This window comes from Falco biarmicus, chromosome 12 (assembly GCF_023638135.1).
Source record: "Falco biarmicus isolate bFalBia1 chromosome 12, bFalBia1.pri, whole genome shotgun sequence".
Classification (NCBI taxonomy): Eukaryota; Metazoa; Chordata; class Aves; order Falconiformes; family Falconidae; genus Falco; species Falco biarmicus.
In genome coordinates, this window is record NC_079299.1 from 33346013 (window position 1) to 33373724 (window position 27712).

General features: G+C 40.4%; 1 protein-coding gene across 6 annotated transcripts in view; it reads right to left on the reverse strand.

Moving 5' to 3' along the window:
• CFAP61 (cilia and flagella associated protein 61) overlaps positions 1–27712 on the reverse strand; it is a 118627-nt gene that overhangs the window by 34611 nt on the left and 56304 nt on the right. For all 6 annotated transcript variants that reach the window (XM_056357463.1, XM_056357464.1, XM_056357465.1 and 3 more), the window contains 5 exons: positions 18203–18301; positions 13925–14093; positions 11764–11938; positions 4669–4961; positions 45–372 (listed from right to left, as the gene is read on the reverse strand). In XM_056357463.1, the coding sequence (XP_056213438.1) occupies positions 45–372; positions 4669–4961; positions 11764–11938; positions 13925–14093; positions 18203–18301 (1064 nt within the window). The remainder of the gene's footprint in view (positions 1–44; positions 373–4668; positions 4962–11763; positions 11939–13924; positions 14094–18202; positions 18302–27712) is intronic.

Consider the following 27712-nt stretch of genomic DNA (forward strand, 5'->3'; position numbering starts at 1 on the left):
CCAAAGAGGGTATAAAAGTATAAGAAAAATCCATTTTGACCTACCTTTAATTTTACACCCTCTGTACATGGGGATGAGTCTATCTGTGCCTTCTGGTTGCTTACGAAAGGGTTTAGGGGTTGGATCAACGAGATCCAGCAAAGATACAGCAAGCTCAAAGCCAACCTCTCTTGAATTGAAGTTGCTGTGTGTCCATTCATCTACATAGTATCTCCTGGAGTACTTTGTTAAAGGACCTGCAGCCCTGATGTTGACATCATTAGTACAGAATTTGCTATCGATCACAAGTCTTCCATCAAAAACAAGGCAAGCATCATTAATTGCCTTAAAGGTTTCATAATCCACTGTCCTGTAGGCAAAGCTAAAAAATGCCTAAAAAAAGAGATGTACATAAGTGTGGTATACATCTAGTATATAAATAGTATACATTCGTTGCTGGCTAATTCCATAAATCAAAACCTATACTTTGTTTTTGTTGTGAATGTTATTGATTTTAAAATACAAGAACATGAAATAAAGTGTGATTTTATACACGCAGATAAATCCTTCTGATCCAGTATTTACAGCTACTAAAATTAAAACAAAGACAGTAGAGAGAAGAATTACTAAATTAGACTCATCTACTTCTGGTTATTAGATGAGTTTTATTTTAAAATCTCTGTAATTAACTATGTCAAACAGCCTGAGTGGATGTGCATATTTTCTGTGTTAGTACAAGCATATGAAATAAGGCTCAAACCCTCTATGAAGTTGTTTTCTTTTCTTTCAAATGCTCAGGCCAAACTGAAAAACTAAGTAATAGAAATGTACAAAGTACTTTGCATTTGAGCAGGATAACTGTATATTACAAATATTTTCCCAACTGTTGTGCCTAACTGTTTACCAACAAACTATGTTACTGTGGCTACCAGCACAGGGATATTCAATTGAAATGGAAAGATAGGAAATTAAAATTGTTCAGAGGAAACGTCATTCTCATTCAAACTACAACAGCAGAATTTAAGCCAGTGGAAGCTGTGGAGGCCAAGAAGTTTGTGAGAGGTCCAGGAGGACTGAGTATTTACATGAAAAGGAAAGCATTCAGATTTATTATACTTCATAGTGATGTAGATTTTGGAAAGCATATTCACACTTTGTCAGAACTGAAACACTTCTCTAACTCTAGATCTGCATAATACTTGCTTTAGGAGGCAGACTAATCTGTACCATCTCAGTGCTTGGGACCACTGTGCCTGCAGCGGCTGGGGCTGGCCACTCTCACAAGGCACAGGTCTTGATGGGCATCAGATCCACTGAGATGATCCAGGTCAGCGCAGAGGAGACTGTGGCTATAAGTAAAGTACCTGGTACATTCAGCAGTCAGTTACTGAACCTGGTAATGAGCACAGCAGGTACCTGTTCACCATGTTTTGGCACTGCCTGTGCTGTCTTACTCCTTACAGAACTGACCTTGAGGTAGGGATTTATCTCGGGACCAGCATCTACTGAAGCCATGAGCTCGTCTTCCCCACAGGAAGATTTCAAGGGCATTGAAAGAAAATCACCCTAAATCCTTAAATTCCTCCTCTAATCTCAAAGAAAAAAGCTAGTGATAATTCTCTTCTTTTGTCTTCTTGTGGTACCTGCATAGTCCCTCTCCTGGGTCATGAGGAAGCAGATCAGACCTCATCTCTCCAAAACAGGAGCTGAGGCAGCACCACTGTGACAAGCACTACAAAGCAGGCGGTGTTGGCAGCAGCCACCAATTCATCCTACGCATTCGGCATCGGTGTGGAACAGATGTGCACACAGCACATCATGCAAAATGTGCTGGATGCCTGAAGAGTAGCTTTGAAATCCAGCGCAGTGCGAGAGCGAGGGCTGCAGGGTCCTGCCACAGCCCTTGCCTTTTGTCTGCATGCTCCACACAGACTCTGCGCACTGATTAGCAGGAGAGGAGCTTTTGAATTGATTTAGAATCATGCACATCTGACAGTTTTCTTTATATGTGTTTTATCTAGTTTTCTACATTGCCTAGAAGTAACTTCAAAGAGGCAAAAGTACATCTGAAATCTGGAACCAAAAATGTGCTCACGAAGGACAGAAATGCCCATTCAGATGAAGTCGAGAGAGGCGCTGGGGAAGGTAAAACCTGGAGGTGTCTCATTTCTTGAACACAAGAAACGAGGAGCAGGTAAACAAAGATGGGTCACTCCAGCTTGGAACTGGGGGGCACGCACACAGAACATCCACCTCCGTCAGAGCACCGCAGATGGCAGAAACAGGAGAAGCTTCAACTATAAGCAGCGTCTTTGTAGTTGTCTCTTACAAAGGCTAAACGGAGAGCTGGCACAACAAAGGTCCCCAAAACAGTGCAAAACAAGGGTGCACACTAAACGTTGAGGGTTAACAGTAGTAAGAATGACAAGGCTGAGAAATGTTTTAAAGCAAGATCATGGTCTGCAGAGGGTACAGCTGAAGACTGACTGTCTCATTGCTACAATATAGTTTGTGAAACTCCAGAGCCTTTATAAAGAGCTTTCTCCTTCATCAGTGCCTTCAGCTTTTAAAATGATTAGACAAGCTGAATGTTGCTGCCCACTAACAAGAAATATTACTGTACAGGCTGAGGAAAGTGTTACCTTGTTGCCTTCATCTCAAACAGCCTGAGACATAACTATCAGGGCAAACAAGCATCAGTAATAAGTCCTTCCTTTAGTGTCAGCCTCAGGGAGGATGCAGTTGTGACCTGGGTAAAGGTATTACCCAATTATACCACCAAAGTGCCTTCCTGTGGACTAAGGGCAAGCATCTGATGTTCACAACCGGCTGGATGATCCAGCTGGAAGAAAAGGCACAGGAGAGGGAAGCAAAGGAAGCTGGAAATTTTAGCAACACTGATACACAGCAGAGACGTGGCAGCAGAGGAGCGAGAGCCTCTGGGTTTGTTCGTATATAAAACAAGTAATAACTATGCACAGTTAAGGGAATTCTAACCATCTAGCAGGTCCAAAATCAGGGAAGCTCTGCCCATGAGGGCACAGGGACCACACAGCCCTGCGTCCTGCTGGCTGGCAGGCAGGACTGTGTCACCGGAGGGGAGGGGATGGCTGCAACCTCCAAGCTGGGAGCCATCTGTCAGCCCAGGAGGGGAGGGAGGGAGGCTGCTGCTTTAGGGAAGGAGATTTTCTCCTGTTGTTTTTATCTTGCAGGACTCAACAAATTAAGCCTCCAAGAACTGCCAATCAACAGTTGATACTGGCTCAAATCCCAAAAGGCCCAGAGCTGCTGCAGTGCCGATTCCTGCACAGCCTGCTCCCTGGCGAACGCAGCTGCCTCCTTGGTGGCGGCTGCTCTCTGGAGCCCTGTTCTCCCAGGCAGCTAACAGCAGATACAGGAAAACTGCAAAACTGCTGAACCGGGTTTGGAGAGTATAAAGCCCCTGACACCACCAGTAATTGACCATCTCTCATCTTAGAGGCTGAATAGGAGAGACCCCGAGAGGGAAAAACCATGGCTGGAGGAAGGATGGGCACAGGGCACAAAAGGGCAGGAGAAACAAACCAAGAGGAAATGGGGGTCGTGAAGGAACACAGCCACTTGGGCAAGGTGGTGTGGAAAAGAGGGGGCCTGATGGGGAGGTAGTGAATTGATATTAAGTTACAAGATCTTGATCACACTGAGATCTCTGCAGAAGGATAAAAACAGAGGGATTTCAAGGAAAGAGGAGAGAAATTGAAAAGCTGCATACAAGGAGAGAGTGGGAGGAATGTCACTACTGATAAGGGGCCCAAAGTCAGGAGATTGCTAGCAGATAAAAGTGCTATGCAAGGTCTCCACCTCCATCAGAAAGGGCTTAACTATCCATATGTTAAAAAGAAAGGGGTTGGGAAAACCCAACGATTTCAAGCTTTCCAGTGCAGGGGAGCCAGCAGGGACCATTGACTCCTGGGGAGCTCTCCCAGGGAGGCACATGGCTCTCCCTTTCCAGAATTACAACAGACTTGCTGCACAAAGAATTGTGCAGACAGAGGGGTGTGTTGAGGGGGCCACGCAGCTTCCTATGGATACACATTGTGAAGTAATTTTATCAGAAGTGCTCACTCACATGGATTAGCCCAATAAAGAAAAACAGAACTGTTCTGCCCAATGGGAAAGCTAAAGCTTGTCCCAAATATCAAAGTGGAGCCATACCTGTGAGTGTGCATATCATTTACTTAGATAACATATTGACACTTTAGATGAACAAAAACGCAGTCATTAAGGCAGAAGGAGAAAAACCTGTTTAAAATATATTTTAATTATGCTACATAGTAGGCCTCTCTATCCTAACATTTTTGGCTTCTATTATGACTTAATCAAATGCACATAACTGTAGACAGGAGTCACTGTACACATTTAAATAATACAAGGATTTCTGGAATTATTTAGAAAATTAATTAAGAGTATTTGTCACTTAGCAGTGAACAACTATTTGAGAGTCAGGTGACTTAAATTTTAATCCAAATCAGGGTGTTAACAATGGTTTTATTTGGGATTTTTTAAAAAAACAACCCTTTAGACTAACAAGTGAATGTTCAGTCTTCTACAGACAACGAGAAAGTGGAGAAACCGACGGACTATCTAAATTTGATGGTCTTTGTCTTAAAAAACAGACTGAAGGAAACACAAGTGAAAGCATATACTTACTGAACATTGCAATTTAAATGGTTTTGTATTAGTAGTGAAAGCAGCACATGTGATAAGGTCTGGGTCATCGCCTTCGTTCCACTGTGCCAGGATACTGTCATAATAAACAGACACGCCAGCCTTTGACAGTGCCTCCTGAACAGCACTTTCGATTTCGTTGTTGTTAAGGCAAGTAACATTTGAGCAGAGTGGAGGCTGTATGAGGTGTATTCGAGAACCATTAATTCCAAGAGATAAGAGGGTTTCTACTGTGGTGTAAATGTCAACTGTATTCCCATAGACAATGATGTTCCCTAAGGGAGAAAAAGAAGGGAAAAATTTTTAAGACATACAATGAAAACCTTATTAGTATAACTCAGATGATAATAACACGAAATTGCTCTATTTGACCCTCTTATTTCTCTGATGCTATGAAGCAAACAATGTTACCTAGCAACAGTAGCTAAGATAATTTTGTGAAGAATCTGTACAAAACATCCCACGAAGTAGGCAAGTACTTAACACAGAAGTATGACATTCATTTTGACCCCATAATTTGAAATTATTTTGATTGAAAATCCTCTAGGGGAAAAGAAAACTCATTTTTGTTTTGTTCTCCCCTCCCTCCTCAATTTTGCTCACTCAAAGGATTTATCGGGGGTGGGGGAGGACACACAGCAGCCAATTAAATACATTGTGCAGAAAACCCCCACAAACTGTGCAAAGACCAAGTGACAGAAAAAAAGCCATTGTGCAATATGGGAGGTCACTGGTGCTGCCACTTCCTTCCGTAAAAGCCTGATCTCCAGACAATGGAGACGCCCCTGCAGAGGTACCCCGGTGCCTGCTGCTGCCTATCTGCCGGCTTGTCTCACCGAACTGCCCTGCTGAGGGGCACAGGCGGCTGATGCGCTCGACAGGCAGTGGCTAGCAGCTCTGCGCTGCTCTTTGAAGACAGTTGCCTCCCTCCAGCGCATGTCAGAGAATGCCCAAAAAATAAATGCCTCAGTACGTGCTCCTAACGAGCCAGCCTCCGTCCTTGAACGCTGCCTAGAAAAATCAGCAAGCCCGAGACAGGCATTTCTGATCAGCTGGTGTGAAAACAACGTTTGGATATTGCTACTCCTTCTGCAGTGCGTTGTCACTGGAGCAGAAACCACTATTTAAACCAGCTCCACCTTTCCACCCACTGGGCCAAAGGTGCTCCGATTCAAACCCACATCCCCCATCTACCACTGGAGTGCCCTTAACTACTAAGCTGCAGGCTATATAGTAGGATCTTGCAAATTCTTCTACTAAACTGGTGCCACTTCAAACTGCACAGTTAAAGCTGAAGAGCAAATACACGAAGATGGGAGTGATGCAGGTTCTGTGTGAGCATAATCTGACTCTCCAGCCCACAGCTGTACGTTATCAATATTAATTAACCCAGCTTCATTCCTCTACAGAGCAACACCCAGCCATGAACTCTTGACAGACCTTCAGTAAGACATCAGATCCTGCACGTTAAGTCTGATGGGTGTTTCAGTACACCAAGAATCTGATGTCAGCACAAGGGTGCATCAAATGCACATTCCCAGTGCATTTAACATCCCACACCTGGGCAGTGCTAATGGGCAGCAGGCGCATTTACTGCTTTCTGGGAAATCCCTGGCAGAAATAGGAAATAACTGAGCCATACCTACACAAGCTAACATGTAAACATCCTTGTGCTGGAGGACATCACACCAGCATGGAGAAAGGAAATTGCAGAAAAGCTAACACCACCCAAGTGTCACTCTTCCAGGCAATGTGCGTATAGCAGAAGCAAGCCAGTGCACAAATCCCAGGCTATCCCGGGCCTGTCCAGCCTCATATTGAAGCTGAGGGATAACACAGAGGATACAGGGCCTTGTATCAGAAGACTGATGATGTGGCAGAAGTTCCTCTATGAGCTCTATGAAAATAACTTGTAGTTCGGCACTGAAGAAAAGTGTAGGGTGGAATGTACTGAAGGAAAATCAGTGTTGAAACATAGGAGGTGTTTCAGGAATGGCCTTTAATTGACATAAACAGCAGCTGGCACTGGCTTCCCTCAGACTACATAGCAGTATCTGCAATCAGAATTTGGACAAACAGCTGACTTTCCCACATAACTGGCTCAGTCTTGAATTTTGGCAGCATCTGTTTTCCTACATGGCATTGCAGTAAGCAGTGCTGAACAGGTAAGGGAATGCCTCACACAACTAACCTGCACATTTATCTCAGCATCGGTATTTATGTCTCACTACAAGTGACAGCATCCCCCACAACCTAAATTTTATTATTTCATAGGCTAAACTAATTTCACTGGGACCATGTTTTACTGCATGAGATGCAGAGCAATACTAAATAGAGCACTTACAAAGCTCTAGCTCCCAAGAATATTAATGATAAAAATTGTTAACAGATGTTCTATTATTCCCTTTTGACTACAAGGTTATTTTATTTGTCCATATCAGTTTGGCTACTTGTAGCTGCCAAATACACGTATCTCTTCATAACTGCCAGAGAAAAGAATTGCCCCATAGTTAGACATGCTCAGAAATCATGGAAAACATTATTTTTACTGTTCATATCAATGACCAGAGGGACAGAACAATCTTACCTGCAGATGCATTAATCTGAAATCATAAGAACAAGATCCTACTACTTGCATAAATATAACATAGAATACATATAATGTGTGGTAACGGGAATTCTGTTCCATGTGTACACTGCTAAGCTGACTTTCCAAGCCAGAAGAACGCTTTCCGTTGCTTGTGCCTGCCAGAATGCCTATCTGTAGGCAGTCCAGTCCTCATGAGAGAGCCAAAAGAGAAGGAAAATGTAAGACTGATCCATTTTTTTCATTACTGCAGCAGGGTACAACACAAGAAGCAAACAGACAGAACTGGTGGTGAAATACAAACTTCGATATATTCTTTTTTAGTAATCTAATGTTGTAATAGTGCAGATAAGAATGTGGTATGTGGATGCTGACAGCCTCACATTACATTTACACATTTTTAATTAGCAAAGGGTTGAAAAACATAAGCAGCTGAAGAGGATGCAGTGGCTAGGAAAGGGGAATAAGAAGCACTTACCAAAGGCACAGCCTAGCCAAGTTTTATTCTGATTCTAAAGCAAGCAAGTCTGGGCAACTGAGAGATGTTCACCATTTGGCAGAACAAGCCCCTTTGGATTGAAGTTCAATTACTGCATTATATGTTGGCATTTTTGTATATACCAGATCAGATTTGAGCCCTGCATTTCTCAAGGAAAATTAAAATTCTGTTTTATATGGTAATATTAAATACAACTACATTAGATCAAGGAAAGCAATGCTCCTTTACTGACCTCTTTTAAATCAACGATTTACGGTGTCTGCTTCTTACAATATTAGTGGCTTTTTAGATTACAATTCTAGTAGTCTACGAACTACAGATATTCATTATGGACTGAAATTATGTTGACTGGACAGACAGCAGTTCCTCAGGATGCTTTTATTATTTAACTACATGAAAATGTATCTATCTGTGAGTAAACATAATAATCTTCCATAGAAAAAAGCAGCCATAAATAAAGATTGTTAAGAGTAGTTTTATCATTTATTACTAGATTGTCAGCGTTCTGCTGCAGAGCAAGCTCATTCATTTTCCCCAAGTGGAAGCACAAGATTTCAGTGACCCTAGCATGACCTGAATCTTTTTAGCTTGCAAACACTAAAGGAGAAAACCAGTATTAGCTAAAGCATCAGTGGCTCCAGTTGGTGATTCATGCACTGGAATTTTAATGCAACAGTATTCCTACAAACACACTTTTAATAAGGCAGTAAACTATGTTTAGGTAAAGAGAAAAAATAATTGCTCCATTTTGGGCCATTAAAACAGTTTTGTTCCTTACTTCCATCCTACTTTTTATTTTCATGGAAAGTGCAGAGCTAATAGGAGATGAATTTCAATTAGTCACAATTACAGTTGTCATAGGTTACATGCATTAGGCGGCTGGGTTTCATCAGAGAAGCCGCAGCAGCAGCCATTGGGGCTGGTGCTCGCTCTGCTCCAAGGGCCCTAAGCAGCAGCAGGCCCTCCTGGACCTGCCCGACCGGCCAGGGGCAAAGGCCTCCAGCCCCAGCTTGGAGGACTGTTGCAGCCCACCATGCTGCAGCCAGCTGAGGAGCTGGCAGCGGCAGATGTGGCTCCCTGCTTCTCCCACGGGCTCCTCGAGCAACAGCTGCTGCTGAGTGCCAGCCAGCTTCTCCCATCACCTCTCCTCGCCTGAGGCAAGGAGGACCCCGGGCAGGAAGGCTGCAGCAACTGTGCTGCTGCCCATCCTTGGTGGCACAGTCACTGCTGGGAGCAGCATCGCTTCCACTGCAGCGTGCATGCAACACCCCCCACCAGCACATGCTACCAGGCTGACCCTGCTCTACTTACAACCTGCAAAAAAGCATCACTGATTTAATCCAGAATGAAGTGGCACCCAGTGCTCACAGAGGGAAGACAAGCAATTAAAACCCCTACCTTAACTCTTAATTAAAAACTGCCCTCAGAATCAGTGCCACAAAATGAAGATTTCATCCAATTAAGCTAATAGGACTGGCATTGTGAAGCCCAGTGATTAACACTTTCCTTTAAAAAACCTCCAGAACTACAGGTGGTCTTGAAGGTGCATTCGCCCTCCCTCGCCTGGGGCTTTTCTCCCCAGCTGGGTAGCTCAGTGCACTTGCTGCACTGGGCGCCGGTGGGTGCTGCTCCCTGCCTGAGCCCCTGGGCTGGCTATATGGGACCCCGGGGGGCTCATGCAGTGGGGCTCAGCACAGCAAGCTCCAGACTACTTTTGATAAACACAGCTAATGGCCAAATAAGAGGAGCACAAACAGAAGGAAGTTGCATGGAGAAAAGACTAAGTATCAGCTGAGAATAAGTGGGAGGATGAAACGTGTGTTTGTGTACTGCAATACACGTTACTGTTTGTGTAGCTGCAATAACCAGCATATATAGTTTTATTAGCCACTTAATTTTCTTTAAACATAAGCAAATCCTATTTTTTAACTTTTTGAATTCTAACATGTTTAAAACAGGTTTAGTAGGAATTTGACAAACAATACTTTACAGTTTTGATGAGATGAAATATATGAGGTGGAATATTACTATTTATTGAAGGCAAAACTAGGATCTGGGGAATTTCAGAGATTAAAAGTAAACACAAATGTAAAACTTTGATCATCCCAGTGGAGCGGTAGCATGGCCTGCAGAGAGCTGAGACACATCTAAACCAATTGCTGTGCTCCACAGGAGCCTTGCCTCTGCACCTCTGTGAGCCTGTCACCTGTTAGGCTGCCTCCAGGACAGGCTAGGGGCTGAAAAGTGGACTCATTTTCAGAAAGAATAGGGATCTTGGACATAGCTATGATCAAGTCTGAAAGAACAACATTCATAAGAAATACAACTGGAAAAAGAAGCAGGGTGAGGAAGAATAGAAACAGAGAGGTGGACAAAGACTTCTCCAGCTGGGCACTCATTATACCTGCAGCAGCAGAGAACATGAGGTGGGAACAGCAACAAAAGGGAACCGGAGGCAGAAGCAAGGTGGGGAGAAAGGGGGAGGGGTGTTGCATCTCCCACAGACCACAACCCGAAAAAGTCCCTCCAGACCAGCCTCATCCGGAGTTGTTGATTTAGCTTTAACTGAGGACACAATAGTGCCTAGTTAAGATATCCAGCTTTACACCACAACAAAAGTCAGCAGCAATAATGAAATTTTAATTAATACATTAATTTAGTATTAATAATAATAAAGGTGCATTCATCCCAAAGCAGATGAGGTGCTGTAAGACTGCCGTTCACCTGAAGAGCAATCCTCCTGGGCACCTTGCGTCACAGCCAGCAGCTAGCTCTCACGCAGCATCTCTGCGCAGGTGTACTGGAGCACATCCCAGGACTGGGCACACAAGGATTTACATGAAAGACTAGCAGCAGCAAGCAGGGAAAACTAACAACCTCATCTGTTTATAAACACAGCTGGGCATACCAGCTGGACATCAGGTAAAACTGCAGGCAGGGGCTGGTATCAGCTGCAAAACAGGCAGAGCAGTACTGCTGGAGAGGCTCTATTTACATGCCTGAGGCCAGGAAGCTGTTTGAGGAAAATGTGAGTGGAAGCATGATCATGTTTATTGTCTTCTGTCCTGATCACAGCAAGACTTGGAGGATGATAAAGAAACTTCCAGTGTCTTGAGAACTTCCCTAAAGGTGTGCCAAGCAGGACACAAACCTTGCAAACCACACCAAATAACTACCATTTTTCATTATGTTCCCTATGAACAAGACAGGAAAACTACTTCTTTAGGAAACTCCTGTTGCTGTGCTCAGTCAACAGAATTTCCACAAAGATGGCTTTCCTGTTCTGAACTCTGTCCTAACTCAGATCCAGCACACAGAACTGACATTACATGAATTCATTTACTGTTTGGTCTTTTTTTCTGTAGTTGAAAGTTCAACTCTGAAGCCTGGATGATTCCTAACATTTTCAATGGCACACACATTCAGTGAATGAACTGATGAATATATGAACAATGCACACATGAACAGGCTGAGAAAATACAGGTATGGTGGACATCTGCAAAGATGTATCATTTTTAAGGGTTAAAAAGAAAATACTGGTAGCCTGCAGTTCTACATGAAAATCTGTAACTGATGTAAACGAACACAAAGATGACAGATACCGAAAAAAACCCCCACTTCCTAATTTAGACCTGTTTTCTTTGTGTTACACCTCAAATCTAGGTATTTTTCTATACAGCACAAAAACATACCCACTAATTAAATTATTATTTAATTGGCTAATTATGACTTCATCTGGATTTGCATTTGGGATTCATTTTGTTTTATATAATAATTATGGATAATTAATCTATCTCAAGCTTTTTTTCCCTAGCTAAATATGCTGGATATCAAAAATGACAAAAAATTTTAAATTAATCTGGAAAACAAAGCACAACAGATGAAAGACTTTGTTAGAATTAATCAGGCACTGATTATACCATGGAATTAAGGAAACAATAAGCCTAGAAAACATTTCTATAAATGTGGGTGTGTTAACGAAAACCCTTACCTTCCATGTCAACAACATTTTCTTTCAGCCAGTGCATTGCCTTTAAGCAGTCCTGATCGTTATTGAGAGTGAAATGATTGGAAGGGACCTTCCCTGTGTATATTTGTGGCCACTTACTTATCACTTCTCTATTAGTTGGGAGTTTACTGATATCTGCTCCAGTGGGAGACAGGACCTAGAAGAAATGAATAAATGAGTGCATGAATACATAGCTTGTATCTTGAGAACAGTTAAGAAAGATTTTTAAAAACAACACCACAAGCCACTTGACTACCTAAGGGTTGCTATCCTCATACATCCTAACCCTTCTTTAACATTAAGCAAACATATCAGTGACCACAGAGAAAACAGACTGATGCTAGTCTGAGTACACACACAGGTACATGCGTGTGCTGCATGTATTCCACATTTTCTATGGGATATGGGCAATGGTTTTAAACAGCAGTGCCAGTACAAGTGAATAACAATACAAGCAAAATGCAGGTGAAATGGACTTCACAGCAAATATCAGAAATGCATAAATTTATGGTTGGAGGATCTCTGCAGTTATTTGAACACCACATACCTTTAATTGACACTTGAAAATTCTTTGGGTAGCAAGACTGCCTCCATCTTTTGTCAGCAAAAATCAACTTTCTAAAATAAGAGCGATTTTGTCCCAGAGAAAGGGACCAAAACCTGCTTGATGGTTAAAATGCCAGGATGCAAAGTGTTAATTGTACAATGCTACTTCACAGTGACAAATTCAGTCTGAGTTACACAGAGCAAAAAAGGAAGTCTCATCTATGACTTCTGTGGCACCAGTGATAACGTCCTGAACAATGTTCTCACTGCTAATTGGATCCACTGAAATATTATTTGGTCATATAAAAACAGGCATGGCATCAAAAGATCTTACTTCCCAACAAGTAAATCCTCTTAATCATAATTAATAATGTTTCACTAGACATTAATTTGACTGCTTATCAAATGAGGGATAGCTTATAAAAAGGATGGACCTCAGCTCTGTGTAATAAAACAGAAATCAGATGATAAAAATAATTCCTTCCTGTTTTTTTGTAGAACTTAAAAGTGAGAATAGGGGATGTTAAGTTTTCTTATTGGAGGCAGGTAAAACCTGGGTTTTCCCTTTATCTTTCTTTCTCCTCCAGTGTAGTTACTTCCTGTAACTTAATCTGCAAATCAGGGTTACCTCCAAACTTCTTTTTCTAGGAGCACTTACAGTCATTCACACCACACCAACTTTTGTTTCACCCACATTGAACAGTGAATATGGATTATTGTTTAATGTGTGGCTCTACTCTGAAGAGTGAGTACAGGAAAACTGAGGCTTTCTTGCTCCACAAATCTGTTGCACATGTGCAGTCCAGAGGCTGAACACACCTCAACATTCATATTTGTGACTTATGGCAAACAGCGCTGTAAAAACCTGTAGACACATGCTCAGTTTGATCTGATTTTAAAGGCAAAATACCTTGCTCGTGATTCCTATCCAAAATCCATCAGTAAGGCAAAAATCACTGCAGGCAATGGGGCTATACAAAAGATGGCCATTTAGTTGGCATAGCTTGAAGGCCATGTGACAACAGACAAGAAAGAATGAACTCTGCCCAGGACATCCAAGCTGAAAGTGAGCCTGTAGTGCTGGAGATGAGCTTCACATTTCACAAGCAGCTAAGGGTCTGCTTCAATCTTACTGGAAACTTTAACTGTGTGCTACGATGACATACAGCACCACGTACGTGCCTAGGCATGGTCATCATGTGAGAAGAGCAATTAATCTGATAAGGAATTCTCTCCATTGCCAAAACTAGGTCAAATGGTGTTAGACCAGCTGGAGTTAAGTCTCCTGTGGCTGGGGCCACATGTCAGTTGGGCCTACACTTCAGCAGGTTTAATGGTCACGGTGGCAAACATACTGGCAGCTTTGCTTAATATTTGATCCTGAGCACAACATTCCCACCAGGAAATATAAAATCTCTCATCTCCTCCAAATTCTATAGCCTCACTGAAATTGTACAACTTGCTACACTGAAGGGCTGCAAACTTTCTGGCTATACACTTGCTAAGGACTACTCTTCTGCCTTGCTAATCACAGAAACACTATTCACTGTAAAAACTGGATATATTACTATGTTGTTCACTCTGCACACTATCTTACCTGGTATTTCTGTCCCATACAGAGAACAAGGTAGTCATACGGTACTTTTTCCTCCTCGGAAACAACTACATATTTGGCAGCACGATTTATGCCAGTCATTTTACCAACCACAACGTTAACCCAGGAACAAAGTGACATCTGTGCATAATCTTCATCATTAAAACAGTGGCTGTGAAGAAAGAATATCTGTAAGTGACATTTCAGCAGCTGACAGCAGGCATTAATTAGACATCTGGCAAGTGAGCCAGGTCCCCTAGCAGCTCGAGCCTGTTCTCTCGCTGTGAGTTTGCAGCAGTCTATAGTAAGAGATTAGTCATTATGAAATACTCTGTTACAAATTGACAACTTTCTGCTAAAACCAAACAATCCCTCCCAGCATTGGGCCATACAACCACGTAATTTAAAAACAAAGTCAGAAATACATGCTTTACTCTGCTTTTTCATTGCACGCTAATGTGAGGAGGAAGCTTTTGCACCTACAAAGAAAGTGTTTTAACACTCTAATACTTCCTCCTATACAATACTCTCTTATTAAGTTTTTTCCACTTCTGCTTCATTTGATATTCAACTTCACCAGTAGTGGTTGTGGGGAGACACAAACGCCAACAAAAGCACCACTGGCGTATTTAACATCTGTGTTCCTAAGTATTAAGTCTAAAAAGTTTTAAAATAAATAGAAAACTAGGAAAACAGTTGTCAGGGCTGGAAGTAAAAGGCAGAGATCTCAAATTTTCTCTTGGTGACCCCTTTCCAAATGAACTTTTCCAAAATGCAAGCATGAAAAATTCTGAAATCATACTAAACCAATGCCCCCTACCCCCAAACCTTCAAAAATCTTAAAATGCAACTGAATTCCTCTGAAAGATGAACCACGTATTAACAGGAATAAAGAAGAAATAATCCCATAGGCTACCCAGAAGAAAATAAGATTTGCAGTTAAACACAGGAAAGAGACTCAAACAGTGCAAATGTGAAAAATACTAATCTTCACTAATTTGTAACTGAACAACAATTTATTCTTAATGAAAATGGGGAAGCAATTTCTGTAATTTCAAAGCAATCACCTTCAGTGCTAGGTAACAAACAATATAAAGGTTGGTCTGTTTTAAGAAGCAGAGCCTTGTTTTGTACAGTAGTTAGTTTCCAGGGCGTTTTGTCCCTGAACATCTCATGGACTAACTGTTTTCCAAATGAGATACCTCGACATAAATCTAATTTTCAGGGTGAGTATGATGTGCACATTCTAGCATCATACTTTGGCAGTATTAATTCTACATCAATAACGAAAAACTAAGGAAACTACTAAAATCACTTGTCGATTTTGAAAATCTCAGGCAAGGTTTACTTTTGCAGCTCTTAAATTTCAGTGCTGTTACAGCCTGTTTTCAGTGTGAAGTATGATATATATCCCTATGTATGATGGAAGCATCAAAGATCTGGAAGCTGCTTTTTAAAAAGCCAATTTTGAAGCAAATTCGAATGGAGCAAAACATCTTCTAATGACTCAGTAATTAAAAAAAAAAAAAAATTATTTCCAAAGGTCTTTTATGACTCAAGAGTATGCCCCCACCCTGCCCAACTAAGCAAATACCAGGATACTTATTTATTATTGCATTTGTACTACCCTCTCTGCTTAATAAACTTATGGAAAGACAAATATTCCTGAAGATAAAATACTTCAACACAGATGTACAATAGACACCATTAGAAATTGCATGGAGGACCAGAGAGATAATGTTTCCAACAAGGTCCATTATGACTCTTGAACACCACTGAGTCTTGCAGTAGCCCATTATGAAAATAGTACATTGCTGGCCATTCTGCAAATCCAGCTAGACTCAACTCAATACTTTCTTGATACTGAAAACTTACACTAGGCAAAATTCTGTGAAATTAGGTCCTTTCAGTAGAATTGATTACTGCTAATCCCAAACCTTTTTATAGCTTTGTAGAGGGATGAACACATAGGATTTAGTGAAAAAAAAAAAAAGCAACAGGTTTTAAACAGGCAAAAAAGATGAATGAATGGCTGGTGTTACACAGATGTCTAGTGTATGAGATCAGAGTGACATGGCAAGAAGATGGAACTTGCACATCTTGTGTGAAAGGCAGCTGAGTCTCACGCCCCTGCTAGTGCTTCACGCCTATGAGACAAGATGGGAACGCCCAATAAAGAAATCCTGGGCTTCACTCAATCTGTGATCTGAAATCACTGCAGAAAAAATATTTCACCTACCAAATAAAGCTCACGGCCATTCAGATGCTCAAGAACTTTACTTTCTATTGATACCGAGTGATGAAAAATATTCCACTTTCTTCCACAGGACTAAGTGTAATGTGACTAAATAGAAGGAGACTCCACTCACGTTCAAGCATTTGAAGCCTTTACATATATATATACATGTATACATATATATACATGAAGTACCAGTGACTGCAGCAGAGAACACCGGAGACAGACTCAGTGCTAACAGCTTTTATTTTGCCATTAGTACCACAATATACATTCTAAATCAGAGCTGATTGCTACACATTAATTGTTGTTACTGAGTTTCCAAAATTGTCATACAGGATGCCACAGAAACAAATAAAGTCAGTTTCATGACCTGAAGAATTTTAGGATCGAATGACCTTGCTTTCTGAGGCACTCTGCATCCTGTGTACTCACAAATACCACAGGCAAATAAATAAGGGGGAAAAAACTACTGACAATTCTGAACTGTAATCATGCAGAAATCTATAAATAAAACAGACATCAAGGAAAGATGAGAGTTTTCAAAGGCACCTTTATAATTGAAGTGCACAGCTCTGAGGAGACTGACACTCCAAAATCACAGGGATGCTTTCAAAAATCATACCCTGCAGAGTTCAATTTTCACTCTTAATCTGCTTTCAAATTTTAACAGCTAATTCTGGTGAGACAGCTACAAACTGCAACTTTTCATCAGGAAGGATGTTTTGTTATTACAACTCCTTTACAGTATAGGTAGGAAAAAGAGCACGTGCATTTATGTAGGCATATGATCCCTCCATTTACTAGACTTGAACTTTATACAATTAAAAAACGAATGCAGGTAACTACTTATAACTGGCAGGCAAAATTCCATGAGGTAAGGTGGTTTTAAACAGGTTCACATCACACTATTTTGATGTTTTGTAGAGATTTCATTTTTAAGATTCACCACACAGACATTGAGTTATTTTTCCATTTAAAGAGCTCGGCCTTTAGTGCATTGCCACTTACTGAGCAAAAAGATTTGGTAAAAAACAAGTGTGCAGGTTCCAAAGAGTCACATGCCAAATCTGAATAAATTATACTAAAGTTCATTCCTCAGCTACTCAAAGTAACCAATTCACTTTAATACCATGCTTCTCAATGTCAAGAAGAATCATGTTCCTGTCTACAGTGAGGATTCCTACTCACTATTCCAAAATAAAATCATCAAAACAAGTACATTAAATTTAAGTGAGAATTATATACTGTGAATTTTAATGAGGTAAGATTTTATCCTACTAAATGGAAGATATTTTACTCATTGGCAAACAAGAAAACTCATGAAATGTCTAACTGGTCACTAGATGCAAGCCTAGCTCTCTCTCACAGTCTTCCCTTCAGCTGTTTGCACGAGACCCCTGGCTCTACCAGCCCCAGGGAGGTAAGCATAAAGGAACCACACTCTGGCTGGGACTGCAGGTAAGATTTCCACAGCCTGGCAAACAAATAGTTCACAAGCAGCAGAATTGATGCAGCACAGTTCTTCCACATTTATCAACAGCAATAATCCTAAACTTCACCCTGTATACTCAGCAAAATTCCCACTATCATCATTGGGGTCTGAGTCTCACCACAAGGCTGCTACAAGTAGATCACCGGTCATACTGTCAATATTAATTCTTACATGTTCTTTTGTTCAGCATTTCTTGCACCAAAACTCATAAGTTTAAAACTAAGTAATATTTAAAAAGCAAGCATACATCTTTTGTCATTTTTCTTTAACCTGGAGATCTAAACAATCTAGAAAGTTTTGGAAAGCAGAGACCAGTGTCCTGGTATAATACTATGGATTGCTATCCTGAAGTTACTGCTTTAGCAATATTTCCCTAGTAATGAATATATTAACGCCTTTCACAGGTGAATGCATGTTGTACAGACACCTTGGATTATTTTGAGGCTATCTGTCTATGTATCTATCTAAAATTTAGAACAAATTTACAAAGAATTACAAAGTGTTATGTTTTCCTTTGAAGCTATGGAAGTGTTTATATATTAAAACAAACCTGGTAATTAAAAATCTTCTGTGTTTGGAGCCTAGTAGGTCTTTTCCTGGAAGGCCATGAATTGAAATCAAGATCAGATTGTTGAACTTCAGATGCGGACTGTGGAAAGAAAAACAAAATGCCACAGTTCAACCAGTGTAAGTTTGCTGAGGCTCTGTTTGGTACAAGCATAACACGAGGGCATTTCAACATACGGTTACATGGTATGACACCATGCTTAGCTTCCCAGCCCATCACTGTGACTGTCGAGCTGTGCAGCACCCAGCACAGTATCATCTCAGTCCTGACAGAGATATTTAGATTCTATCACATAACTAACAAGCTCTGTTCCTAAGACCTTATGGCAGGACTTGCCTTCCATGACCACAAAAGGTACTGTAAGGCCACTCAGTCTTTGGCAAACACCTTTGCTGTTCACAGCTCATCACCTGTAAGCTGCAGGAAAGAAAAAGAGCAATTCCTGACAACTGGTAATTCACCTGCTTCCTTCATATGCTTAGGAGGGCATATCAAAGGAACAGCACAGATTTTAATTCCATATTCAGGAGGATGCAGAAAGTAATTCCTTTACACAGGCCAGGTACAAAGTGTTTTACCATTTTTCTAAGATGCATGTATCTGGATACAAAAAGAAAAATGCTTTCCATCATAGTTTCATTAACACCAGAGCGTAGGAGGGACAAGACCGACAGTATGTTGAACTAAATGTGATCTGACATTTAAAAACAAATAAATATTATGAGTGATTAAGCCTTCTAATCTTCAAGGCTTTCTGTAAGTTAAGTATGGATCGATGCAAATAATACAAAGGAATCAGAATGTTTTTTATCAACCAATGTTAATTTGTTATTCATACGTTTAAAAAATATATTCAAACAAAGTTAAAGGTCACACTTAAACCAAGGAATTTCAAGGTTATGGCTGCCTCTCACAAAATGCATATTAATAGTTTAATTCTGGATTATGGATTATCTATGGTAAATCTCCATGCATACTCAGCCTGACTGCAATGTAATAAATAACCTTAATGTAACAAGAGTGCATATATTTATACAGATTATGGGCCTGATGCTCATTTAAATTAAGGTCACTCTGCAGAGGTGGGTGTAAATAGAATTTGCTCTTCATCTATGGTCACATTATGAATGTGCCAGCTGAGTGATACAAAGCGATCTTCATGTAAATGAAAGCTGGCCCAATACATTAGGCTGAATTTAAAGTGTACAAAATGCCATCTGCACTCAGGGAGCACTCCTAGTGGGGTGCAAATGTGAACAATTACAATAACTTTACACACATAAATAGCATGACTCCTTGGAATTTAGTTTACATCTTATTATTAGGAAAACTACTACAACAGTACATAGACATCTTAAACATTCTCCTATCCTGTCTGCCCTCAGAGCAGTGAAGTTTCTTTTCAGCTTAGAGCTGAAATCATCTCTTTACATGCTGCATGGCCTCTTGCCAGCAGGTCTCCAAATCCAGGTGCTACAGTAACATTAATTTAAATTATGTGAACAATATTTAGGATGAAAACATTGCAAGCAACCACAAGAAAAATGGCAGGACGAAGGCCCTAGGCAACATTAATATGCCTCTTTTGCATGATTGCGCTATGATGCACTTTATTGATCTGGTCACATACCTATTGTCTTCCGCAGATGCTGCACCTCTATTAGCCCATATACAGTCATCCAGTTATTTCCACAGTCATATAGTATTTGTTCAGTTCTTCCCCACTGAGCGTGAGGCTTCAATTCAGACCTTTCACTCAGTAGGATGTACTAACTAATGATTTACTTCTACCTCAGCGCTCCCATGGCATTCCCATATGCCTCAAACATTAATTCATGTTTCCCATTCATTAATCTTCTAGGCATCAAAATGTTGATGAGCATCTCCTTAGAATACCATGATGAAATGAGTCATATCTTTGATTCCCGTTTGACATTGAGAAAAATCAAGACACAAAGAAAAGTAGATTAAAGCTATCAAAAAGGCACACTGAATTTGGAGGCAGAAGGGAAAAGACCCAGAGGCTGGTACCTGGCACTCTCCCGGGCTCAGAGCGTGGGCATGTTGCACTCCGGGTCCAAGAGCCACACAGTGCTGGGCACAATTTATGCAAATAACGCTCACATTTTCACAGAGTTAAAATCCATCCTCAGCTAAGAATCAAAATTTGTTAAATGTTTAAGCACAGGCTGGCATTTGTGAAAATTAACAGAATCTTTAAATAAGTGAAAAAATAACACCCTAGTATCTTGTATTATCAAAGCTTGAATGTAGAACTGTAGTTGGTATGCCTAAACTTAGGATTTAAAATATTTATATATACAGGCACTTAAATACAAGCCTGAACACTACAGGCAAACTGTCTTAGTTTAAGTGCAAAGCAAAGTGCTTAGCCACGGTTGCTCAGGCACTGGCACACAGTTGCAGGGAGATAACAGGTCTGACCATTTCGACCAGGGACTGTTACACACGTTACCACACCCCACGCCATCATCCCCTTTCCTCTACCTAGCATTACTATTTCTAGGCTAACAAAAGGATGGTTTATTTATTATGGGCTTTGATTCCTTACTGCTGCCTAAAAGCTCTTAATAACTGAAAAACAACAAAGGCTCTGAGAAGCAGGTAATGCATGTTAAGAGAGTGAATGTCTTATGTGCTTCTAATATATATAACAACGCCTAATATGAAATAGGGTAAAAGCAGAGGTTCCCATTTGGTGAAAAAGTCTTCAAGTTAAGAGCCTCAACCAAACATTGAATAAGAGCACCTGCATTTTAGAAGCAAATAATTCCAGCAGGGATTCATGTTGCTGTGGATACAAAGGGAAGAACAGCTCAAAGATACTGGTAAAGCAGGGAGGGATTAGAGTATCTAGGGAAATAAGTAAAAGGTATTGGGTTTCATTGCACAGTTCTAGGGGACAGCTACAAAAAAAAGTCTAAATACCCTTGTCCTTGAAATAAAATAGGATTGCTAATTTACTGTGAGCATAATCAAAGGAAGAAACAAAACAGTTTTAGTACATTATTTTTATGTATCCTGGCATCTGTGAATCTGTTAGAATATTCCTTGCCTAGTTTTTCTGACTTTTTTTTTTTCCTGGTGTCTTGCTACCTTTTTTTCTTTTTTTTTTTCTTGTGCGTGTGTAATGATGGAGGCTTAGATAGTGGAAACTGCCTGAACAAATGATTTAATTAATTGTTTTCATTAAATCCCTCATTATCACAAATAATAAGTCAAATCACTTTTGTTACAAAAAATAAAGTGCAGTGAAGTAGCCTACATGAACCTAAGCGGTGCAATTTATTTGAAACAAAGCATCACACTTTTTTTTATTTTTCCAGTCATTTATAAAAACTAAAATAAACAAGGGTGACAGAAGAGAATGCTTGATCTAGCTACCAAAATTGGTAAGCATATGCACTATTTTCCTGTATGCATAGTCTTTAGACAATAACTGTCATATCTGGAATTATGACCTATCCAAAAGTAAAGTCCTAATTATACTGTATCCTCAACTTTGCTGCAGCAGAGAACGCTTGTAAAAATGGCAGCTCGAGATCGTTCCAAAAATGGCAACAAATAGTCTGTTCTCAGCACTAGATGCTGAAAACTTAGCTGTGATAAATTCTTGCATTACTGAAACTTTGAAATCAGAGAGATCTCTATCCTGGAGAAAAAAAAAAAAAAAAAAAAAAAGCACCTTCAGTTTTTTTGTGGAGAGGAAGGAGCCCAGAATGAGGTGGTGTTTAAAAATAAAAAACTCCCGGGAGGCAATAACTTAGTGTTCAAGGCACAGAAACTCAAAGTGCCCAGGTGTAAGTCTCACTGTAGAAGGCAGATATAGGCAGTAGTTCTCCTTTTCCCAAATAATACAACTACCCAAAGTAGGACTTTTTTTTTTTTTTTTTTTTTGTGTTAAGGAAAGATCAGCATTCCAAACATTTCAAGAACAGTAATAGGGATGTGACTTGCAGAATTTCCTTCTCCAAAAGGAAAAGATTTTCTAACAAATTTTCCAGCCCTACACAGAACTATAAATAGAAATGCTCAGCTTAACAAAGGTTACTAATATTAATAATAACTCAGAAATCCCCACTCATTCACATTTTTCACTAAAGGATAAATAACTTACATAGCACTATAGACTTCCTTTGAGTAATTTTTCTGAGTAATGTATTTTCATACTGCCACTAAACTAAATTGCTCCTATTCGCTTGGACAAAGCCCCCTCCTTTCACTAGCAGAGCTGTAAAACCCTTTTACCTTTCTCCTTGCTTCCTCCCACTCTCTGGGCAGCTATGTTTGTCTCAGACAAACAAGAATCCACACAAAATCAAGTATGAACGTATGTGAAAACACAGCAAAACCATCTCCCCATATGATGCTACATGACGCCATTCCAGTAGTATGAAGGCTCTGCAACTGATCCTACGACACTTGGTTATCAAACTTTTAGTAAGAGTCAGTAAGTAACAGAAGCAGCAGAAAGGGTTTATTGTTTGTATCACAATTACCAAAAGCGCCTGTTCTCAAGAACCTTATGTAAGTGCATCAATTACAGGCCTCAGAACAGGATTTCAGCTTAACTGCTGACCAACAGATGTCCATTTAGAAGTTATCCCTCTTTAATTACGAGTAAACAAAGATAAGCCAGTTCATTGGATCAACCTTAGGAAAAAGTGTTAAGATTGTGAATGAATTTTCTCAATGAAAGAACGGATAACAATAAAGTCTTTACTGGGACACTTTTCAATGTAAGGGTCAAGAAAGGGGTTTTCCATGTATTTCTTCTATAAACCGCACCCACGATGACTCTTCCTCCCAAGATCAGTGACAGACGTATTAAGAACATCAACAACTGAAACAAAAAGATAGGTCAATCTAGTTGCCAGTAGCTCACATTTAATTTGACTGCCGCTTTTGACACCAAGGGATAGATAAGTCAGTTGCTTACTTCTGTGGGAGAATTCACCTCTTTCTTCCCAGAACATAACTATTTCCATTCCAAGATAGGCCACGACACTGGTGAAATTCACTGTCCTTTTCAATTTCAGAAACCACTCTTCTAAATTGTTCCAAACAGAGATTAAAAAGAAATTGTTTGGCTCTGATTTTGAATTTTTAAAAAATAAGGATGTAATTTCTTTAAAAACAAGAGAGCTGCTTTTCAAAAATGACACATCAGTGAAATATTTTGTCTTGTCCCAGTTACCACCTCCTGATATTAAAACAACATCCTCCCTGCAAAAACCTAAAACTTTTATGGCATAGTGCTTTTTATTAAGGTACTGTTTTTTTCAGAAACTTCCCACCAGATTTACTGGTGATTAATATTATCAGATGCTGTATTCCAAAGAAGAGCAGCCTGTAAGCCCAGGCCATGAAAGTCACCACTGTCACCACTTTTGGCATCTTAGCAAGAATCCATTAAAAAGCTCTGTAATGTTTACTTTGACCTTTGACTGACGCCCTTCAAGGATGCTACCAGTGTTTCTCTCTCCCCAGCTTCTAGCTCTTCCTCACTGGGTTTCTCTCCAAACTTTGAACTGGATGGTCTGTTTGTACACAGGATTTGGAGGCACCTCCTTGGTGTTGAGGTCTAGTGCCCACTATCACGAGTCAAAAAAAAACCAACACCACCACCACCACCAAAAAACCACAACCCCCCAACAAAGTTTCCATAAACTTTCCAAGCACCATGTTGAAGATAACTACATTTTTTGCCCCCACTATGCCTACTGGAAGATTTTCTCTTTTCAACAGTGATAATTCTCCTAACTTCTGGCCCCTGTTTGTTGGGTGCCAATTTATATCTACTTGAACTGGACAAGGACATCAATCACAAACTTAAAATAGCTGGGTTCTCGTCCATGTTTAATATAGTCTTATTCTTGCAAAGCTTCTGTTGCCCCTGAAATTATCACTTCACCTCTTTTTGTTCAACCAATATTCCCTGCTTCCTTCTTTGATCTCACTGAAACGCATATCCCCTCTCCGACCCTAGCTCATGTGGTATTCCCTCCCCTGTAGTGATCAACCCTTCTTCAAAAAACCCCATTTCAAAAGCTGTTGCTCTCCAGTTATATATATCTCCTGCTAGGGTAGATCAATTAGTCCTCTCACTTTTTCCTTTAAGTGGTTAGTCTTAAATCCTCCTCCATCTTCTAATTTTAATGCTTGTCTCTCTTTTATCCTCTGGGCTGACTGCTTTCCCATAGAATATACTTAAAAACATTAGCAACTGACTGCTGCATTTCAAGTCTTTTATTAATTCCTCCTTTTTTCTGTAGTTTTGTATCACCCCATGATCTTGATTTCTCACTGAACGTTACCAAACATGTCTTTTTCTAGTTACTTCTTTCAGACTCCCGTCCATATCATAACTCATTTTTCTGAAACAACTCAGCCACCCTCCTGTCACTGCCACTGCTTTTATCCCTTCTAACCACCTCTCATTTCCCAGCAACTGTTTTTGCTTTCTTCACCTATGTCAACTCAGCTTTCCCTATTCTTTTTCGCACCATTCTTCTCTAGTGATTGTGGCTCTTTACTGTAATTCAGTTGAGCCTTTTTCCTTTGTTAGACTAATTCTTTTCCACACTTTGCTTCTCAACCTATATTGACCTTTGCAATTTTACCACTAAGCTCTTCTCCCTCCCTTAACCACCCCTTGTTAAGCTTTCCTCTCAGAAGTCTCTTTGACTCTGCACCTTGCCAGTACTTGCAAAGCCTATACCAGGCTGTGAATGTGTGTATCAGTTAACACACGTAACATACACACACTGGAGTACAGCATTTAAAAGCAAACTTCTAACTCAACTTAAAACTGAGTCTTAAGAATGTGCTTATTTGCAGGGGTACTTCCAAGATCTAGCTTATTAAAATCAGCGTGGCAAATTCCTTACAGTATGAATTGTTACGTGACAGAACAGGAAAATCTAAAGAGCTCTTTCCTTGGGCCACACAGAACACACAGCTGAACCAGACACACCCATATACTTACGTGGGAACATCCACAGCTTTACAAGATTAGCCCTACCATCCCAGATGTAAGCTGGCCTTGAATTTGACCAAATCAAAGTACCATCCAAACACTGCTTTAGTGAGAGTCTTTCCTTACTAAAATGTCAATTTCCATTCCATAAATGTTTCAGCATTTCATCCTGTTCAAAGTATGTAACAGGGCAATTATTTTTCTAGACCGAAAATGAAGGATATCTGTTGATGGCCTTGGTAGTTACAGTCTCTAGCTATTTAAATCTAATCACCTGGAAGATTCAAAATCACAGTTGAGAAACATCAACATCATTTTCCGCAAATAAGGATACCATAAATCAGAGAGCAAAACTAGAGTTTGGTTGAAATTTTGCTGTCCTGTCTGAATGTTTCAGTGAATAACATACAGTGCAAATTCCACCTTGTTAATAGGACATTTTTAATGTTATTGGCCAATCACCCATGTTAAAACTAAGGGTTTGTTTGCCTTTTTTATGGCTGCCTACTTGCCAAACCCAGTTTTCCGTATTATTGCAGAGGAGATTAACATTTTGATTCTGTGACGTTGTTTGGTGCAGATTTGGCAATGGTGCCTTCACAGAGATGAAAAAGCATACACCTTAGAAAAGCTCTTGGATATCAAAAGATAGACTTCACTTGAATTTGAAGGGCTTGAGATTTCTACCAACATTTTTGTCCTTGCTTATAGCCAAGGACCATCTACATTTTCCTCCTGACAGCAAGAGCGTGCAGAAAGAGAAGATGCTCATGAAAGTTGCATGTTCTGAGGCACCACCCCAGTGCCACATGCTGTTGACAGAAAGCTGGCAGCTCAGGAAGGACAGGGACATGGCTGGTGGAGGAGTCAGCTGGGCCAAAATTCCTGATCTCAAACATCTGCATGTAGCAGCTGCGGATCTGGGCCTCGCAGCACCTCCAGCCCTGGCAGCCTGATGAGCACAGCTGCCTCTCTGATATTGCATCCTTTAAACATAGAACAGCTCAGAGTGGTGCAGCACCACAAAGCCATGTAATGCCTGTTTCTTCACCAGGGCAACATGACGCTTCTCCAGCAGCTCCTTCCCAAATGGCCCATGCCCACAGGAAACTGAAATTCTGCCTGCTTAATCCAGAGATGCTACTGACTGCCACAGTCCTAGGGAAACAAACCCCACAGGGTAGGGTGTTACACTTCACACCACAGTGCAGTGCAGTAACATGGGTACTGGAAGCAATTGAGCCGCAGCACCGTGGAGCTCCATCTAACCTAACCAATCCACATTAGAAGTCTGGGGAATCCAGATAACACAGCATGCAGTAAAGATTTACCATCTCGTTACTGTATCTTATGCACTCCCAACTCTCATTTCAATGTAAACTGCATTCCAGATCTCCCTCCTGGGATCTGGAGGGTAACCACAGCAATCCAGAAAAGGAACACTGAAATTTCAGCTCATCAAGCATTCAGAAAAAACAAGCAAGTACCTTCAAATAGTGATCTTCATTTGTCACAACCCTCACTCTGCCCCCTGGAGTGCATACATGAACATGAACATGAACACATGAACAGGAATCAAATCTACACAAATCTCTAGAGGAAAGGATCACAACTTAACCAGCCAACTAATTTTTTCTCCACTGTAGTAGTCTGAGCAGTCTTCTGTGCTTCAAAACCAACCTGCAGGCAGTTTAGACACTGTTTTGAAGATCTCTGTAGCTACACCTCCACAACAGCTTTGGGAAACAAACTTCAAACAGAAGAAAAATAAATATGAACAGATGAGAAAGTACATCTCCATCGCTTTAGCAGAGAAATGGAAAACCTAAATGCAGTGTTTGCACTTGGAATGCTTCTTTATTTGCTTTGAACTGCATTGATCAGAGAGCTACCAGATGCTTCGGGCAGTCAGGTTACCAAACTCTGTACACAGCTGCTGAAACAGCCATGCTAATGTCATACTTAGTCACCAGGAAAGGTATGATAAATACAAAATACAGTTCTATAAAAATTCTTGTAACTCATTTCAATTTTGAAACAGGCCCTTTACATGAAAACTACTATTTCCAAGATGGGGTTTAACATGCAACAAGAAGTTAGGAATATTCAGGTAAAAACAGCAACAAAAAAAAATCCTCTTTTTTATTTAAAGTGTGAAATAACAGTTTGGGCTCAGACAAATCTTTGCCTATGTTTAAAGGGCAAGCACCTGAAGATGAAATAACCTTATTTAAAACTGAAAACTGTCTCTAAAGCAAGAACATAGCTATAAAATAACTATATATCAATGTTAATTGAGTATCATTTTTTGGCAGAGGCATGTCAAATGCCTGTTAGGAAGGCTGATCTTGACCCATATCCTCTCCCCTAGTTTATGTCTGGTATCAGTCACTGACAGTGTTCATTGTGATCCTGACTGTGCAACAAGGCGAGATATGACCCGCCTTATTTATCTGTGTCACAACTTGATCTCTATTCACCAGAAATGATGG